The sequence below is a fragment of the Periophthalmus magnuspinnatus genome, chromosome 1 (genome assembly GCF_009829125.3).
Source record: "Periophthalmus magnuspinnatus isolate fPerMag1 chromosome 1, fPerMag1.2.pri, whole genome shotgun sequence".
Classification (NCBI taxonomy): domain Eukaryota; kingdom Metazoa; phylum Chordata; class Actinopteri; order Gobiiformes; family Gobiidae; genus Periophthalmus; species Periophthalmus magnuspinnatus.
The window spans coordinates 111706-130000 of NC_047126.1; the positions used below are offsets into that span (position 1 = coordinate 111706).

At 53.2% G+C, this 18295-nt stretch overlaps 2 protein-coding genes across 3 annotated transcripts in view; one reads left to right on the forward strand and one right to left on the reverse strand.

Annotated features, from left to right (window-relative positions):
• The window catches only part of alg13 (ALG13 UDP-N-acetylglucosaminyltransferase subunit), a 17785-nt gene extending 15361 nt beyond the window's left edge, over window positions 1-2424 (reverse strand). Inside the window, exons 1-5 of the mRNA XM_055222388.1 lie at window positions 2288-2424; window positions 1951-2092; window positions 429-512; window positions 273-323; window positions 84-130 (exon numbers count right to left, since the gene is read on the reverse strand). Coding sequence (XP_055078363.1) covers window positions 84-130; window positions 273-323; window positions 429-512; window positions 1951-2070 — 302 coding nt within the window. The 5' untranslated portion in view covers window positions 2071-2092; window positions 2288-2424. The remainder of the gene's footprint in view (window positions 1-83; window positions 131-272; window positions 324-428; window positions 513-1950; window positions 2093-2287) is intronic.
• aars2 (alanyl-tRNA synthetase 2, mitochondrial (putative)) lies at window positions 2318-17286 on the forward strand. Of its 2 annotated transcripts, XM_033973540.2 has the most exons (22): window positions 2376-2973; window positions 5613-5801; window positions 6221-6366; window positions 6517-6708; window positions 7248-7392; window positions 7591-7721; window positions 8012-8120; window positions 9458-9496; window positions 9724-9835; window positions 10398-10522; window positions 10669-10804; window positions 11038-11195; window positions 11445-11558; window positions 12867-13007; window positions 13156-13293; window positions 13899-14017; window positions 15280-15388; window positions 15895-16020; window positions 16183-16293; window positions 16510-16596; window positions 16730-16840; window positions 17015-17286. In XM_033973540.2, the coding sequence occupies exons 1-22, from the start codon at window positions 2731-2733 to the stop codon at window positions 17180-17182; spliced, it is 2949 nt and encodes a 982-aa protein (XP_033829431.1). In that variant the 5' UTR covers window positions 2376-2730; the 3' UTR covers window positions 17183-17286. The 2 variants fall into 2 exon arrangements, with proteins under 2 accessions (XP_055078325.1, XP_033829431.1); XM_055222350.1 differs by lacking the exon at window positions 9458-9496 and having other exon boundaries at window positions 2318-2973.
• The last annotated feature ends 1009 nt before the right edge of the window (window positions 17287-18295 follow it).

Here is an 18295-nt window from a genome sequence, read left to right on the forward strand (position 1 = left end):
ACCAGGACTAGACCAGGACTAGACCAGGACTAGACCAGGACTAGACCAGGACTAGACCAGGACTAGACCATGTGTAGTGGGACCTGTAGAGTTGGGACAGAGCCTTGATCTCCACTTGTCCCACCGTCTCCTGCAGAAACATCAGGTTTACACTTCAGTCCCACTTTAACATCTTTATGTTCTAAATACTTTAACAAGTACTTAGAACGTCAGAGTACTACACAGTACTACATAGTACTACAGAGTACTATAGTACTGTAAAGAACACTGACCTTTGGGTCCTCCAGACGCTGCAGGTACTTCTCAAACGAGCCTTCCACAAACTGGAAAAGACAAACACCAGGTCTAAACCGGGTCTAAACCGGGTCTAAACCGGGTCTAAACCGGGTCTAAACCGGGTCTAAACCGGGTCTAAACCGGGTGGTTACCGGTTCGAAGCAGGTGTGGTGCGCCCTCATGTGGTTGGCACAGGACTGGCGGATCTTCTGGTGGTAGTTCTGAGAGTAATAAAGCTGAGGACAGAGGACACAGAGAAGAGACTAAAGTCTAAACAGAAACAGCAGTTTGACAGAGTAAACACAAATATTAACACTACAAATACAACTATTTTACACTTACAAATGTCCTTTTACAGGTACAAGTTTGAGATTTACATTTTCACAAGTTTTGAGATATGACTTTGTCCACACACTGTTTATATAAATGGACACCGCGTTCCAAACAGGAAGGGATCGTGGGCGCACTTCCTGCTCCATCAACTCTGGCTTTAATTTACTTTCTGTGTTAAACTGTGTCCCCTCTGTGTCCTCTCTGTGTCCTCTCTGTGTCCTCTCTGTGTCCTCTCTGTGTCCTCTCTGTGTCCTCTCTGTGTCCTCTCTGTGTCCTCTCTGTGTCCTCTCTGTGTCTCTGCTGCTTCAGACTCATTCTGGTCTTAAATGTTCGTATTAACCCTCTACATGATCCTGGGGTTTTTATTTCACTATTGTGTCTGTAAATCCAGATCTGAACATTAATAACAGACAAATCAGGTCCTTCTTTCCCGAGGTCGCTCCTGTTAGCGTTAGCAACAGGTTTGATTGACAGTGTTGTTAAGCGCCCGCTCCCGTTAAACCAGCGGTGTGAGCGGGAAGTGGCGTTAGCTTCAACTTCCTCGCTCTGGATTGGCTCTTTGGTTGCTATGATACTCATGGTCAGAATTCCAAATGTGGAACTCTGCTCCAAATTAGCCGCTAAGAAGTGACTGAGTGTGACGTCACTCACAGCAGCAGCTATAGTGGCTAATCTGGACAGAAAGTTAGAAAATCAACAGTAAAACAGACAACGGTCAATAACACACGAGCAAATTAATCAACAAAACAAGAAAATGGATTAGTGTTCCAGAGCGCCCCCTGTCCTTAGACTCTCCACAGAACAGTCACTACTCCTTTCTATTCATAAAAAAGACAAAAGACCCCCCCACATGTAATAATAATAATGTCTTACACTTGTAATGCTCTTTACAGTCTTGTCAAAGCCTCTCAAAGCCTCCACACTAGAGTCATTATTCATTCATTTCCACACTTGATGATGGTCAGATACTACTGTAGCCACAGCTGCCCTGGGGAGACTGACGGAAGCGAGGCTGCCAATCTGCGCCATCGGCCCCTCCGACCACCACCATCATTCACACACACACCACTTTCATACTAGGCAATGTGGGTGAAGTGTCTTGCCTAAGGACACAACGACAGAACTTGGTCCGAGCGGGACCCGATCCTCCGACCTTCGGGTTGGGAGACCAACACTCAACCACTGAGCCACTGTCGCCCCACATGTGACCCCGCCCTCTCCTCACCTGTCTCACCTGGCCACGCCCTCTCCTATCTCACCTGACACCGCACTCTCAACTGTCACACGTGACCCCACCCTCTCCTCACCTGTCTCACGTGACCCCACCCTCACCTGTCTCACCTGCTCAGACACGGAGCGGAACAGGCTGGACGCGTCTCGTGCCACCATCTTGCGGTACAGGCCGAGGCTGCACAGGTACTCGTCCATGTTTACGAAGTACTTCTTCAGTCCCTTCTGCATCCTGCACCGGTCCGAGGGGGTCCTGAGGGTAGAACAAGGGTAAACCGGGTCAGAATCGGATCAGAACCAGGGAAAATTCAGGGAAAAACAATTAAAACTAAACATATGAGTTTTATACTAAAATATCCAGAACCAAAATGTGTCACATTGAATCATCTGAGTCTGAATCTACTGAAAAGAGGAAAAAAAGAGAAAAAGTCAAACAGCAGGAGCTCACGTGTCATAAACAGCCTGACCTCACTGAGGCGGGAACAGGTGTGCGTGATGAGGCTGATGAGTGCGTGCACCTGCCGCGTGCACCTGCCGCGTGCAACTGCCGCGTGCCCCACGTGCACGAGACCCGCGGACGGAACTAGAAACCCAACAGTGAGAGGAAACTTTAATCCAGCACAAACCCGCACGTGACCCCGGGGAGATTCTCACGTGAAAAGATAAATATAAAAGTTTAAACGTCACAGATTCTTTGTTTTTCCAGTTTTAGCCGCGTGTGGTGTAATGCGCGCTGCGGCCTGAGGGGGCGCGAGTGAGCTCTCTACACCGCCAACAGAAGAAGAACCTCTGCACTGCGCATGCGCCTGACCCACCGGCGCTGCACATATGAGTTACATGAGTAACATCCTGAAGTCAGAACCCTGAACCCACCCGGACCCACCCGGACCCATGCGGCTCCTGCGACTCCCGCGACTCCCAGGGGCCGCCACAGCCTGGGCCCGTGTCCCCCGTGTCCCCCGTGTCCCCTGGAGCCTCCACACGCCGCAGCTCCGCGGCCTCAGGTCCGCTGCTCAGGTCCGGTCTGACTTCATCGAGTTCTACCGGGCCCGGGGCCATGAGCTGGTCCCGTCCAGCCCGGTCCGGCCCCGCGCGGACCCGAGTCTGCTGTTTGTGAACGCGGGAATGAACCAGGTCAGAACCGGGTCACACCGGTCCTGGATTATAGTCCTGTTTTCGTCCCGTTTTCGTCCCGTTTTAGTCCCGTTTTAGTCCCGTTTTAGTCCCGTTTTGGTCCCGTTTTGGTCCCGTTTTAGTCCTGCTTTAGTCCTGCTTTAGTCCTGTTTTAGTCCTGTTTTGGTCCCGTTTTAGTCCTGCTTTAGTCCTGCTTTAGTCCTGTTTTGGTCCTGTTTTGGTCCCGTTTTAGTCCCGTTTTAGTCCCGTTTTAGTCCCGTTTTAGTCCCGTTTTGGTCCCGTTTTAGTCCCGTTTTGGTCCTGTTTTGGTCCCGTTTTAGTCCCGTTTTGGTCCTGTTTTAGTCCTGTTTTGGTCCCGTTTTGGTCCCGTTTTGGTCCTGCTTTAGTCCCGTTTTAGTCCCGTTTTGGTCCCGTTTTGGTCCCGTTTTAGTCCTGCTTTAGTCCTGCTTTAGTCCTGCTTTAGTCCTGTTTTGGTCCCGTTTTAGTCCTGTTTTAGTCCTGTTTTAGTCCTGTTTTAGTCCTGTTTTGGTCCCGTTTTAGTCCCGTTTTAGTCCCGTTTTAGTCCCGTTTTGGTCCCGTTTTGGTCCCGCTTTAGTCCTGCTTTAGTCCTGTTTTAGTCCTGTTTTGGTCCCGTTTTAGTCCTGCTTTAGTCCTGTTTTAGTCCTGTTTTAGTCCCGTTTTAGTCCTGCTTTGGTCCTGTTTTGGTCCCGTTTTAGTCCTGCTTTAGTCCTGTTTTAGTCCCGTTTTAGTCCCGTTTTAGTCCTGTTTTGGTCCCGTTTTAGTCCCGTTTTAGTCCCGTTTTAGTCCCGTTTTAGTCCCGTTTTAGTCCCGTTTTAGTCCCGTTTTAGTCCCGTTTTGGTCCCGTTTTGGTCCCGTTTTGGTCCTGCTTTAGTCCTGCTTTAGTCCTGCTTTAGTCCTGCTTTAGTCCTGCTTTAGTCCTGTTTTAGTCCTGTTTTAGTCCTGTTTTAGTCCTGTTTTGGTCCCGTTTTAGTCCTGCTTTAGTCCTGTTTTAGTCCTGTTTTGGTCCCGTTTTAGTCCCGTTTTAGTCCCGTTTTAGTCCCGTTTTAGTCCCGTTTTAGTCCCGTTTTGGTCCCGTTTTAGTCCCGCTTTAGTCCTGCTTTAGTCCTGTTTTAGTCCTGTTTTGGTCCCGTTTTAGTCCTGCTTTAGTCCTGTTTTGGTCCCATTTTGGTCCTGCTTTAGTCCCGTTTTGGTCCCGTTTTAGTCCCGTTTTGGTCCCGCTTTGGTCCCGTTTTAGTCCTGCTTTAGTCCTGCTTTAGTCCTGTTTTAGTCCTGTTTTGGTCCCGTTTTAGTCCCGTTTTAGTCCTGCTTTAGTCCTGTTTTGGTCCCGTTTTAGTCCTGCTTTAGTCCTGTTTTGGTCCCGTTTTAGTCCCGTTTTAGTCCTGTTTTAGTCCTGTTTTGGTCCTGTTTTGGTCCCGTTTTAGTCCCGTTTTGGTCCCGTTTTAGTCCTGCTTTAGTCCTGCTTTAGTCCTGCTTTAGTCCTGCTTTAGTCCTGCTTTAGTCCTGCTTTAGTCCTGCTTTAGTCCTGCTTTAGTCCTGTTTTAGTCCTGTTTTAGTCCTGTTTTAGTCCTGTTTTAGTCCTGTTTTGGTCCCGTTTTAGTCCTGCTTTAGTCCTGTTTTGGTCCCGTTTTAGTCCTGCTTTAGTCCCGTTTTAGTCCTGTTTTGGTCCCGCTTTAGTCCCTTTTTAGTCCCGTTTTGGTCCCGTTTTAGTCCCGTTTTGGTCCCGCTTTGGTCCCGCTTTGGTCCCGTTTTGGTCCCGCTTTGGTCCCGTTTTAGTCCTTGTGAAGTTCTTATATTTATATATGTGTATATAGTGTTTAATGTAATTTTATATTTTGGTTTCTTTAAAATTTTACTGGACCAGAACATGGGCCAGAACCACACATGGGCCAGAACCACAGACCAAAACATGGGCCAGAACCACAGACCAAAACATGGGCCAGAACCACAGACCAAAACATGGACCAGAACATGAACCAAAATCAAACAAAAACTCCCCAAATGTTTAACAATAAAAGATTAAACCATCACCGCACACAGGCCGCTTCTTCAGACACGCTCTGTCTCTTCGGACCTTCTGATTTGGGGCGTCTCCCTCCAGCTGAGGTGTGTCTCTGTGAGGTACTAGCTCTGGAGCCGGTACCTCCGGGGTCAGGTGCCCTGGAGCCGGTACCTCCGGGGTCAGGCGCCCTGGAGCCGGTACCTCCGGGGTCAGGCGCCCTGGAGCCGGTACCTCCGGGGTCAGGCGCCCTGGAGCCGGTACCTCCGGGGTCAGGCGCCCTGGAGCCGGTACCTCCGGGGTCAGGCGCCCTGGAGCCGGTACCTCCGGGGTCAGGCGCCCTGGAGCCGGTACCTCCGGGGTCAGGCGCTCGAGGGTCCACTTGTGGACTCTACCGATCTGCTCCAAAGTGAAACAACGAAAACGAGGCTTTACACTGGAGCTCATGTTCCAGCGCTGAGACGTTACAGTGCGAAGGGTCAGAGCTGAACAAGTGAAGGGACAAAGGCCGCCTCTGTCGTTTCTGACCCTCTGTCGTTTCTGACCCTCTGTCATTTCTGACCCTCTGTGTCGTTTCTGACCCTGTATGTCCTTAAGCCTCTGACCTCTGATCTGTCCCCAGTTTAAGCCCCTTCTGCTGGGCACAGCGGACCCGCGCACGCCGCTGTCGTCGCTTCGCCGTGCGGTGAATTCTCAGAAGTGCGTACGCGCCGGCGGCAAGCACAACGACCTCGATGACGTCGGCAAAGACCACTCCCACCACACCTTCTTTGAGATGATGGGCTCGTGGAGCTTCGGGGACTATTTCAAGGTCTGGACCAGGACTAAACCTGGACTGGACTTGGACTGGACCAGAACTGGGACTAAACCAGGACCAGGACTGAACCAGGACTTGTCCCACCACACCTTCTTTGAGATCATGGGCTTCTGGAGCTTCGGGACCATTTCTAGGTTTGAACTGAGACCGAGACTGAGAACATAACCAGGACTGGGACCAGGACTGGGACCAGGACTGGGACCAGGACTGGGACCAGGACTGGGACCAGGACTGGGACCAGGACTGGGACCAGGACTGGGACCAGGACTGGGACCAGGACTGGGACCAGGACTGGGACCAGGACTGGGACCAGGACTACTTCAAGGTCTGAATTAAGACTAAGACCAGACCAGGACTAGAGTAGGATTTGAGCAGGTCTAGAACCAGATCCTAACCGATTTTGGTGTCCTCAGAGTGAGGCGTGCTCCATGGCCTGGACTCTTCTCACAGAGGTCTATCAGATCCCCAAAGAGCGCCTGTACGTGTCCTTCTTCAACGGAGACCCAGGATCTGGACTTCCCCCGGACCTAGAGACCAGAGAGGTGTGGCTACAGCTCGGGTAAGTCCAGAGACCGGAGACGGGGACTGGACCGGAGACGGGGACTGGACCGGAGACGGGGACCGGAGACGGGGACCGGAGACGGGGACCGGAGACGGGGACCGGAGACGGGGACCGGACCGCAGACTAGTCTCTCCCCTCTCTCCACAGCCTGCCCCCTCACAGGGTGCTCCCCTTCGGGCTGGAGGACAACTTTTGGGAGATGGGGGACACTGGCCCCTGTGGCCCTTGCACCGAGATCCACGTGGACCTGAGAGGGGCCCGAGACGCAGCTCCGCTTGTCAACCGAGGCTGTCCAGAGGTCCTCGAGATATGGAACCTGGTCTTTATGGAGTACAACAGGTACTGGGCAGTACTGAGGCAGGACTCCTCCTCTGATTGGTCGGTTTAACCCCTGTGATGTAAATTTAAGTACATTCATGTTCACTCATGTGTCTTTAAATACATTTGATCTGTGTCAGACTCAGGCCAGACATTAACACGTGTGAAGTCTCCATCCCACAGGAAACTCGCTGTGGTTCTGTCTAAGTTCATTATCTCTGTGTGAAACAAAAGCTTTAAAATGTGCGTAGCTTTGTCCTTCTGGTATAAAACGGTCAGACCAGACGCTCAAGGGGTTTAGACTTAGACTGAGAGGGAGACTGGGGAGAGGCTCCCAGTCTGTGTCCAGACCTGGGCCCTGTCCTGTCCAGTCTGTGTCCAGACCTGGGCCCTGTCCTGTCTGTATCTGCTGTAACAAACAATAAACTTTTTCTTCTGTATTTCAAAACTCACCGAGCTTCACAAATGGATTAAATTTCATCTAAAACTGCAATTTTTCCACAACACCCCACTCTCCTCTGATTGGTCGGTTTAACCCCTCTCTCCTCTGATTGGCTCAGGCAGGCGGACGCGTCGCTCTGGCCCCTCCCCCTCCGCAGTGTGGACACTGGGATGGGTTTGGAACGACTCGTCTCAGTTTTACAAAACAAGTCGTCAAACTACGACACAGATCTGTTCCTCCCCCTGATCCTGCACCTGCACCAGGTACGAGACCGAGACCGGGGGCGAGACCGGGGGCGAGACCGGGGGCGAGACCGGGGGCGAGACCGGGGGCGAGACCGGGGGCGAGACCGGGGGCGAGACCGGGGGCGAGACCGGGGACGAGGCCGGGGACGAGGCCGGGGGCGAGACCGGGGACGAGGCCGGGGGCGAGACCGGGTCTAAACCAGGTCTTTGTGTCAGTTGTCAGGGGCGGTCCCATACTCCGGGGGCCCGGGGCTCCTGGACACAGCGTACCGTGTGGTTGTGGATCATGTCCGAACTTTGGCCGTGTGCATCGCTGACGGAGTCCACCCCGGGATGAGCGGCGCTGAGTGAGTGCTCCTGTCTCCTCCTGTGGCTCTGCTCTCCTCCTGTGGCTCTGCTCTCCTCCTGTGGCTCTGCTCTCCTCCTGTGGCTCTGCTCTCCTCCTGTGGCTCTGCTCTCCTCCTGTGGCTCTGCTCTCCTCCTGTGGCTCTGCTCTCCTCCTGTGGCTCTGCTCTCCTCCTGTGGCTCTGCTCTCCTCCTGTGGCTCTGCTCTCCTCCTGTGGCTCTCCTCCTGCGGCTCTGTTCTCCTCCTGTGGCTCTGGTTGAGTCCTGGTTCTGACCTGGTTCTCTGTTCTAGGCTGGTGTTGAGGAGGATCTTGCGCAGGGCGGTGCGGTTCTCCCTGGAGGTCCTAAAGGCTCCTGAGGGCACTCTGGGGCGCCTGGTCCCAACTGTGGCTCAGATTCTGGTCAGTTTTGTTCTGCAAAGTTGGGACTCGACTCACCTGTGTGTGTGTATGTGTGTGGACTCGACTCACCTGTGTGTGTGTGTGTGGGGGGGGGGGGGGACTCGACTCACCTGTGTGTGTGTGTGGGGGGGACTCGACTCACCTGTGTGTGTGTGTGGGGGGGACTCGACTCACCTGTGTGTGTGTGTGTGGGGGGGACTCGACTCACCTGTGTGTGTGTGTGGGGGGGACTCGACTCACCTGTGTGTGTGTGTGTGGGGGACTCGACTCACCTGTGAGTGTGTGGGGGGGACTCGACTCACCTGTGTGTGTGTGGGGGGGGACTCGACTCACCTGTGTGTGTGTGTGGGGGGGGGACTCGACTCACCTGTGTGTGTGGGGGGACTCGACTCACGTGTGTGTGTGTGTGGGGGACTCGACTCACGTGTGTGTGTGGGGGACTCGACTCACGTGTGTGTGGTCGGGGGGACTCGACTCACGTGTGTGTGGTCGGGGGGACTCGACTCACCTGTGTGTGGTCGGGGGGGACTCGACTCACGTGTGTGTGTGGTCGGGGGGGACTCGACTCACCTGTGTGTGTGTGGTCGGGGGGGACTCGACTCACCTGTGTGTGTGTGGTCGGGGGGGACTCGACTCACCTGTGTGTGTGTGTGGTCGGGGGGGACTCGACTCACGTGTGTGTGTGTGGTCGGGGGGGGACTCGACTCACGTGTGTGTGTGTGGTCGGGGGGGGACTCGACTCACGTGTGTGTGTGTGGTCGGGGGGGACTCGACTCACGTGTGTGTGTGGTCGGGGGGGGACTCGACTCACGTGTGTGTGTGGGGGGGGACTCGACTCGTGTGTGTGTGTGTGGGGGGGGGGGGGACTCGACTCGTGTGTGTGTGTGGGGGGGACTCGACTCTCGTGTGTGTGTGTGGGGGGGGACTCGACTCGTGTGTGTGTGTGTGGGGGGGACTCGACTCGTGTGTGTGTGTGTGTGTGTGTGGGGGACTCGACTCACGTGTGTGTGTGGGGGGGACTCGACTCACGTGTGTGTGTGGGGGGGACTCGACTCACGTGTGTGTGTGGGGGGGACTCGACTCACGTGTGTGTGGGGGGGACTCGACTCACGTGTGTGTGTGGGGGGGACTCGACTCACGTGTGTGTGTGGGGGGGACTCGACTCACGTGTGTGTGGGGGGGGACTCGACTCACCTGTGTGTGTGTGTGTGTGGTCGGGGGGGACTCGCCTCGCCCTCGCCTGCGGGCCTCGCCCTCGCCTGCGGGCCTCGCCCTCGCCTGCGGGCGCGGGCCTCGCCCGCGGGCCTCATGATAAACATACTTGTGCTCTTGTTCAGGGGGGCGTGTACCCGGAGCTGTGGGCGGAGCAGCACAGGGTCAGTTGTTTTTGTTTGTTGCTTTTGTTGTTGTTCATGTTTTTTAATCTTGGAAAGTCGGGATTTTGATAAGACCAATAATTAAATCATTATCACAGTTAAGAGTTTAACAGAGAACTGTCAGATTTGTTTTTAGCATCTCAAAATTTTAACCTTTTCGCTCGGGCCACATGAACACAGCAGAACTTAAACTTTAAATTTTGACCTAAATCTATTTTTTCTTTAAGATTGTGGAGGTGATAAACGAGAATGAGGCACAGTTTCTGTCATCCCTCAAACAAGGAACACGACTCATCCAGAGAACGCTGCACAAGATGGAGCCCGGAGCAGCGTTCCCCGGTAAGAACTACAAACATAAAGGACTACAAACAAGATGGAGCCTGGAGCAGTGTTCCCCGGTAAGAACTACAAACATAAAGGACTACAAACAAGATGGAGCCCGGAGCAGTGTTCCCCGGTAAGAACTACAAACATAAAGGACTACAAACAAGATGGAGCCCGGAGCAGTGTTCCCCGGTAAGAACTACAAACATAAAGGACTACAAACAAGATGGAGCCTGGAGCAGTGTTCCCCGGTAAGAACTACAAACATAAAGGACTACAAACAAGATGGAGCCCGGAGCAGTGTTCCCCGGTAAGAACTACAAACATAAAGGACTACAAACAAGATGGATGTGATCGAGGTTGTTCTTTTGCCTTTAGTCTTTTGGGGGATTTAAACACTTTACTGTAATGACCCTCTGTTTTTGGTGTATCTAAAGTTTAATATTGTGCAGTACATCAGGAGGATCTCACCATGAGGTCATCTCCAAATTAAAGTCCACACACAAACTCCTGCTGACTCTCCTCTTTTTCCCCTCACTTCTGTCTCTCTTCTCCTCCTCTTCATCCTCCTCCTCAGCGTCTGTGGCCTGGTCTCTGCACAGAGACCTGGGTTTCCCTCTAGACCTTGTGGATCTGGTTCTGACTGAAAGAGGAGTCCAAGTCGACCCAGAAGAACTGGACCAGATCAAGGCCCAAAACAAGGTCTGGACCAGGACTAAACCAGGACTAAACCAGGACTAAACCAGGACTAAACCAGGACTAAACCAGGACTGAACCAGGACTAAACCAGGACTGAACCAGGACTGAACCAGGACTAAACCAGGACTAAACCAGATGTCATTCTGCAGGTGGCGTCTGATTCGCCAAGAGCTGATGATGTCACGACTCTGGACGTGGCGACTCTGAGCGAGCTTCAGCGGCGTGGAGTCCCTCACACCGACGAATCTGCCGCGTACCAGTACTACAAACAGGACGGCAAGTACGGTGAGTACTACGACAAGAACTACAAGTACCAATACATACAAGTACATGATGGGAAGTACACAAAGTACTACATACAGTGTACGTCCTGTGGTGGACCCTACTTTTCAAGGTGCATTGTGTGAAGTTTTGAGTGCACTTTTTTCTCTCACTGGACATTTGGACAGCAGTAAATATGTGTGCCCTTTAAATAGCGCCCCCTGTAGGCAGAGTTAATCTTTTTTCTGTTTCCTCAGTGTTTCCGTCCTGCTCGGCTCAGGTCCTGGCCCTGGTCTATAACCGGACTTTGGTGGACCAGGTCTCAGAGGGTCTCTGTGGACTCATTCTGGACCAGACCTGTTTCTACAGCGAAAAAGGAGGACAGAGTCCAGACCAGGGCTACCTCAGCACCCAGGTCAGGACTGGACCGGGACCATGACCGGGACCATGACCGGGACCATGACCGGGACAGATGGAAGATTAGACCATTACACACTACTACTACACTAAGATTTAATGGACACCGCGGCGGACACCGCGGCGGACACCGCGGCGGACACCGCGGCGGACACCGCGGCGGACACCGCGGCGGACACCGCGGCGGACACCGCGGCGGACACCGCGGCGGGACGTAGTATTTGTATGTAACTCTGATGTGTTACAGGAAGCGGTGCTCCCTCTCTCTGATGTCACTTCCTGTGGGGGGTACGTCCTTCATGTGGTCCAAGTCTCAGACCTGATCCGGACCGGAGACCAAGTCCAGCTTCACCTGGACCAGGTGAGTCTCTCCTCTCTCTGATTGGTCTAAGACTCATCATTGTGCCTCCACCATTGTCTCGTGGGAACTGTATTAGTGTTTCCAGGTGTGGACTTGTTTCCTCCCAGTAAGTCCTTCTTACTTCTCCCTGTCACATGTGGGGTTCCACAGGGGTCGGTTCTCGGCCCCATCCTTTTTTACCATCTTCATGCTGCTCCTCGGTCATGTCGTCAGCAGACATGGGTTGTCCTTCCCGTTATGTTTATGACATACAGCTGTACATCAGAACTGCCCCAAGCCCGTCTGAAGCTCTGTCACGACTCACTGCCCCGAGGAGGTAAAGGTGAGGACAAACGGCAGCTTCCTTCAAATAAACAGTAGTAGAATTGAGGCACACCTCCCATCAGATCCGCTCTTCTCCTACATCGCAGTTCACCTTTGATGGTCAGGTCATCAGTCTCTCCTCTTCAGTCACTAACCTGCGGGTTCAGTTGGATCCACAGTTGACTTTCAGTAACCACATAAAACACTGTGTAAAACATCGTTTCACCATCTACGAAGCATGTCCAAACTCCGCCCCCTCTAACCCTCCAGATACAGAGAAACTTGTCCACACCTTTATCTCCTCAAGGTTGGATTATTGTAATGGACTTTTTGTAGGGATTCCTGCCAAGGACATTCAGAAACTACAATACATCCAAAACAGCGCCGTCAGAACATTTGAACATATCACTGCACTGGCTCCTGTTTCATCCCGAATTGAATTTAGTATTGAAGACTAAATCCTTCTGCTGACCCAGAAATAAATCACTGCTCAGGCACCACTGTATCTACCAGGGCGGCACGGGGCCCGTGACGGGGCCCGTGACGGGGCCCGTGACTTTTTTAAAGCTAATCTAAAGGTGCTGGCGTTAGCCACTTTAGCTCACTCTGTTCTCTGATTGGTCCACAGTCGTCCCGCCTCTCTCTGACTCTGTTCTCTGATTGGTCCACAGTCGTCCCGCCTCTCTGACTCTGTTCTCTGATTGGTCCACAGTCGTCCCGCCTCTCTCTGACTCTGTTCTCTGATTGGTCCACAGTCGTCCCGCCTCTCTGACTCTGTTCTCTGATTGGTCCACAGTCGTCCCACCTCTCTCTGACTCTGTTCTCTGATTGGTCCACAGTCGTCCCACCTCTCTCTGACTCTGTTCTCTGATTGGTCCACAGTCGTCCCGCCTCTCTGACTCTGTTCTCTGATTGGTCCACAGTCGTCCCGCCTCTCTGACTCTGTTCTCTGATTGGTCCACAGTCGTCCCGCCTCTCTGACTCTGTTCTCTGATTGGTCCACAGTCGTCCCGCCTCTCTCTCATGATGAACCACACGGCGACTCACCTGTTGAGTTTTGCTCTGAGGCAGGTCCTGGGTCCAACTGTGCATCAGCGCGGCTCCCACGTGTCTGTGGACAGACTGCGCTTCGACTACAGCACCAAGGTACAACGCCCGGTTTAGACCTGGTTTAGACCTGGTTTAGACCTGGTTTAGGCTGCGTTTAGTTCCTGGTTTAGACCTGGTTTAGGCTGCGTTTAGGACCTGGTTTAGACCTGGTTTAGACCTGGTTTAACCCGGTCTCTGTCCACAGTCGGTCCTGAGTCCGTCTCAGCTGCTGCAGGTCGACCTGGTGCTGTGTGACCTGGTGCAGAGGGACTTGGATGTTTTCTGTGAAGAGCTGAGTCTGAGGAGCGCCCTGAGCCTGAGGGGAGTCCGGACTGTGGACGAGGTGAGTGCCCCCTAACCAGAGGGTATCTGGTCTGACACTCCACAGACTGAGGTCTGATCTGCCTCAGGTCTGTGGAGCGGCTCTGTGGAGCGGCTCCCTCCAGCCCAGTTGTGTCTCTGCTCCAGGCTCTGGATCCAGGGGCAGGACTTTGCTCTGAGACACTGACGTCACCCAAACAGAACGTTATTAAAATGATTATACTCTGAATCATGAGGCTGATCTCAGCGATTCACAAAAAGATGTTTAATAATTCAGTTTGTGTCGCTGTGAGACGCGGCTAAAGCTAAAGCTAGCGTAAACACAAAACCTCTTCTGGTTTACCGTCTGTTTCTTCTGCATTTATTTGACTGCTCTGCTCCTTTACACGGTTTAAACCTCTTTATGTGCAGTGAGTTTGTCTCATGTTGGAGGTTTTGTGACCTGGAAATACCAAAGCACACAGTGTCTAGCCCCACCCCCTTGTGAGCTGGTCCCAGGTCCTAACTGCTCCAGATCCTCTTGGAATGTTCTACCACTCAAAGGGGCCGGTTTGGCTCACTTTAGAAAGTGTAAATGAGGCTCCTCCGCACAGGGTCACATGTCTCATACTCCCTCATGTGTTGCAGGTTTATCCAGACCCGGTGCGAGTGGTGTCCGTGGGCCGGTCCGCCTCAGACCTGCTCCAGGACCAGGGTCAGAACCAGAACTCGGGCCTAGAGACCTCCGTAGAACTCTGCTGTGGAACGTGAGTTTGTCTTTCTGATAAAAAGAGCCATTATATATAGTACACACGCACACACACACCCCCGCACACACACACATACCCCCCACACACACACCCACACACACACACACGCACACACACGCATACACTCACCTAAAGGATCATTAGGACCTGTTCAATTTCTCCTTAATGCAATTATCTAATCAACCAATCACAGGGCAGTTGCTTCAGTGCATTTAGGGGTGTGGTCCTGGTCAAGACAATCTCCTGAACTCCAAACTGAATGTCAGAATGGGACAGAAAGATGATTTAAGCGATTTTGAGCGTGGCCTGGTTGTTGGTGCCAGACGGGCCGGTCTGAGTATTTCACAATCTGCTCAGTTACTGGGATTTCTAGGGTTTACAAAAAATGGAGTGAAAAGAGAAAAAACATCCAGTATGTGGCAGTCCTGTGGGCGAGGAGGTCAGAGGAGAATGGGCCGAGTGATTCAAGCTGATAGAAGAGCAACGTTGACTGAAATAACCACTCGTTACAACCGAGGAATGACTGACGCCACCGGGTTCGGGGGTTGCCGCTGTGACAAGCACCACAGATCTTATGACCACAGCTACGAACGCCACATCGAGAACATGGCCCCATGCCTCCCCTGGGATCAGGGAGAAGTTCTCCCGGAGTTGAAGACCCCCCTGACAGAGGCTCCACCAGACGTTCCCCACAGACCCTCACGCTTGGGCCTGTCAGGTCTGTCCTTCCTCCTCCACCAGCAGATCCAACTCACCACCAGGTGGTGCTCTACAGCTCTGCCCCTCTCTTCACCCGAGTGTCCAAGACACGGGGCCAGAGGTCAGATGACACAACAACAAAGTCATTGACCTCTGACCTGGAGTGTCCTGGTGCCACGTGCACCGATCGACCTTGTGTTGGACATGGTGTTGACCCCAGGCGTCACTGTCGATACCCTCATGGGCGTTGGAGTCCCTGGTCGATGCCGCACATCGCCCCTTCGGGCTGTGTCTAGCCAGGCACCAGATGCTCGCTGACGAGCACCTGCCCCAGGCTCAGGGCAGGGGAACGTAACTGGCCTTTCTCTAAAACTCATTATAAAGGGCCCCCAGGACCCCCGCCATGGGCAACTCCACCAGGGGCATGAAGCCCCCGGCAGCATCAGGATCATTCAAACCCCTTCACCACGTTAAGGTGGTGGTTCAAGGGTTTGTGCAGTACCTCGCTGCGCTGCGCGCGGTACCTCGCTGAGCGTAATATTTTGTCATGTGTGTTTCAGTCATGTTCTCCAGAGCTCAGACCTTCAGGACGTCCTGGTTGTTTCAGAGCGACAGTTCATCAAAGGAATCAGCCGCATCATTGCTGTCACTGCCAACGCCGCCAAACAGGTGATTAACCCCACCCCCTCAAAACCCCACCCCCTCAAAACCCCACCCCCTCAAAACCCCACCCCCTCAAAACCCCACCCCCTCAAAACCCCACCCCCTCAAAACCCCACCCCCTCAAAACCCCACCCCCTCAAAACCCCACCCCCTCAAAACCCCACCCCCTCAAAACCCCACCCCCTCAAAACCCCACCCCCTCAAAACCCCACCCCCTCAAAACCCCACCCCCTCAAAACCCCACCCCCTCAAAACCCCACCTCCAAACAGGTGATTAATGCTTTATTAAATACATTTTGGTTCACTTTGGGTCATGGGACAGAAAAGCCCCTGATTCAAGAGTTTAAAGTGACTGTTGTGTTTGTGTCGTCATAATGTAGGACATAAAAACCACCACTACTACTAATACTGCAACGGGACCCCTGACCCCACCCCTGACCCACCCCTGACCCCTCCAGTTTGACCCTTGTGTCTTTATCACACGTGCATCACACGCCTCTCCGCTCTGTCAGGCCCGAGAGGTGGGTGTGGCCTTGGAGCAGGAAGTAGACTCTCTTTGGACGAGGGTCACAGGCTCCGCCCCCGACTCGCTGCAGGCTGCCGAGCGATTGGCCAAAGAAGTCGGGCACCTAACCAATGTGAGTAAACAAACTGTTAATGCTAGTATTAATCTACTACTACTACTACTACTACTACTACTACTACTACAACCACCACTACTACTACTACAAACACCACTACTACCACTACTTCTATTATCACTACTACCACTACTACTCCCACCGTGTCGTCTCTTGCAGGAGGTGGACGTCGGTCTCGTCCCTCAGTGGACACGCAGAGAGCTCCAGACCAAACTCAAGACTCTCCAGAGGATCTGTAACACCAACCTCCGCAAGATGGAGAGCAGACAGGTGAGGGAGGGCATCTGAGGCAATGTGACACACGGGGAGGGCATCTGAGGCAATGTGACACACGGGGAGGGCATCTGAGGCAATGTGACACACGGGGAGGGCATCTGAGGCAATGTGACACACGGGGAGGGCATCTGAGGCAATGTGACACACGGGGAGGGCATCTGAGGCAATGTGACACACGGGGAGGGCATCTGACACTTCTCTGTATCCCAGGGTTCCCTCGAGGCCCAGATTCTGCTCCAGAAACACAGATCTGAACGAGGACTAATTGTGGACCTCGTCAGGACAGACTCTCTGTCGGTAAGAACCAGGACTGAACCAGAACTGAACCAGGACTGAACCAGGTCTGAACCAGGTCTGGACCAGGTCTAAACCAGGTCTAAACCAGGTCTAAACCAGGTCTAAACCAGGTCTAAACCAGGTCTCGTTACAGGTCCTGATGAAGACCGTGAACCAGCTCAGCTCCTTACTTCCTGGCTCATATGTTTTCCTGCTGGCCCAGGTGCATTCTGGGAAAGTCTTGTGCGCCTGCCAAGTCCCCAAGGTAAGGCCCGGTCTGGGCCCTGGGTGTCCGGCCCTGGGTGTCCGGCCCTGGGTGTCCGGCCCTGGGTCCGGCCCTGGGTGTCCGGCCCTGGGTCCGGCCCTGGGTCCGGCCCTGGGTCTGGGCCCTGGGTCCGGCCCTGGGTCCGGCCTAAACAGTCTGATTGGTGTATTTTAGGGCGTGTCGTCTCTCTCAGCCTCTGATTGGGCGCTGGCCGTGTGTGAGCGTTTCCGGGGCAATGCGGGCGGCTCTGACCTCGTAGCGAAGGGGATGGCGCACGCTGATGACATCATGGCGGTGCTGGAGTGGGCGGAGCTTTATGCCAAAGAGAAAAGGCAGCGGTGACCGTCGGCCAATCGGGTTTCTCCGTTTTAGAAGAAACGCCGCCGTCATGAACGAGAGAATGTGATTGGTTGTGTCAAAATATTTAAATAAATCAGATTTTTATAAAGTTTAGTTTGTTTTTTATGTTGATCACTGGGAGGGCATCTGACACACAGGGGGAGGGCATCTGACACACAGGGGGAGGGCATCTGACACATCTCTGCTCCTGTCTCCTATAATGTCGGTCCTTCATCAAAAACCTGCCTCAAGAGGTTTAAACATCACCCATGCAGGTTTGAGTAATCTAGAGATCTCCCCTGGGCACTATTCAAACCCTCCTTACAGTTAGCTGTACAAGGCTCCGCCCACAAGCTTGCATCACCCATGTACGAGGCTCCGCCCACAGGCCTGCATCACCCATGTACGAGGCTCCGCCCACAGGCCTACATCACCCATGTACGAGGCTCCGCCCACAGGCCTACATCACCCATGTACGAGGCTCCGCCCACAGGCCTACATCACCCATGTACGAGGCTCCGCCCACAAGCCTACATCACCCATGCTCCACACGACAATCCTCCATAAATAAACAAAAACATGATACAAACTGTGCACTATGACGTGACAAACCTGGTGTGATGTGCAGGAGTTTAATTAGTGCTCTGAAGGGGAGGGGCTTAGCACGGAGAGCAAAGGGAGAGGAGACTCAGAGCGTCAGAAACGAAAGAGAAACTAATAAAACATGTTAATACCCCACAGACGACAGAACTCAACTGGATTTAGAAAGTTTTATTTAGATTTACAAAAACATGAACCACAAAAAAAAACACACGGGGAGGGCATCTGACACAATCTGACACACAGAGGGAGTGCATCTGACACACGGGGAGGGCATCTGACACAATCTGACACACAGAGGGAGTGCATCTGACACACGGGGAGGGCATCTGACACAATCTGACACACAGAGGGAGTGCATCTGACACACGGAGCTTCAGAGACGACAGATGCATCATGGGACATTTAACATTAATCTGACACAGGAACATGACCTGGATGCCCTCCCAGACCAGACCAAGACCAGGCACCTGAGCTTTGAAAGACTGGTCCAGTCCTGGTCCAGTCCTGGTCTAG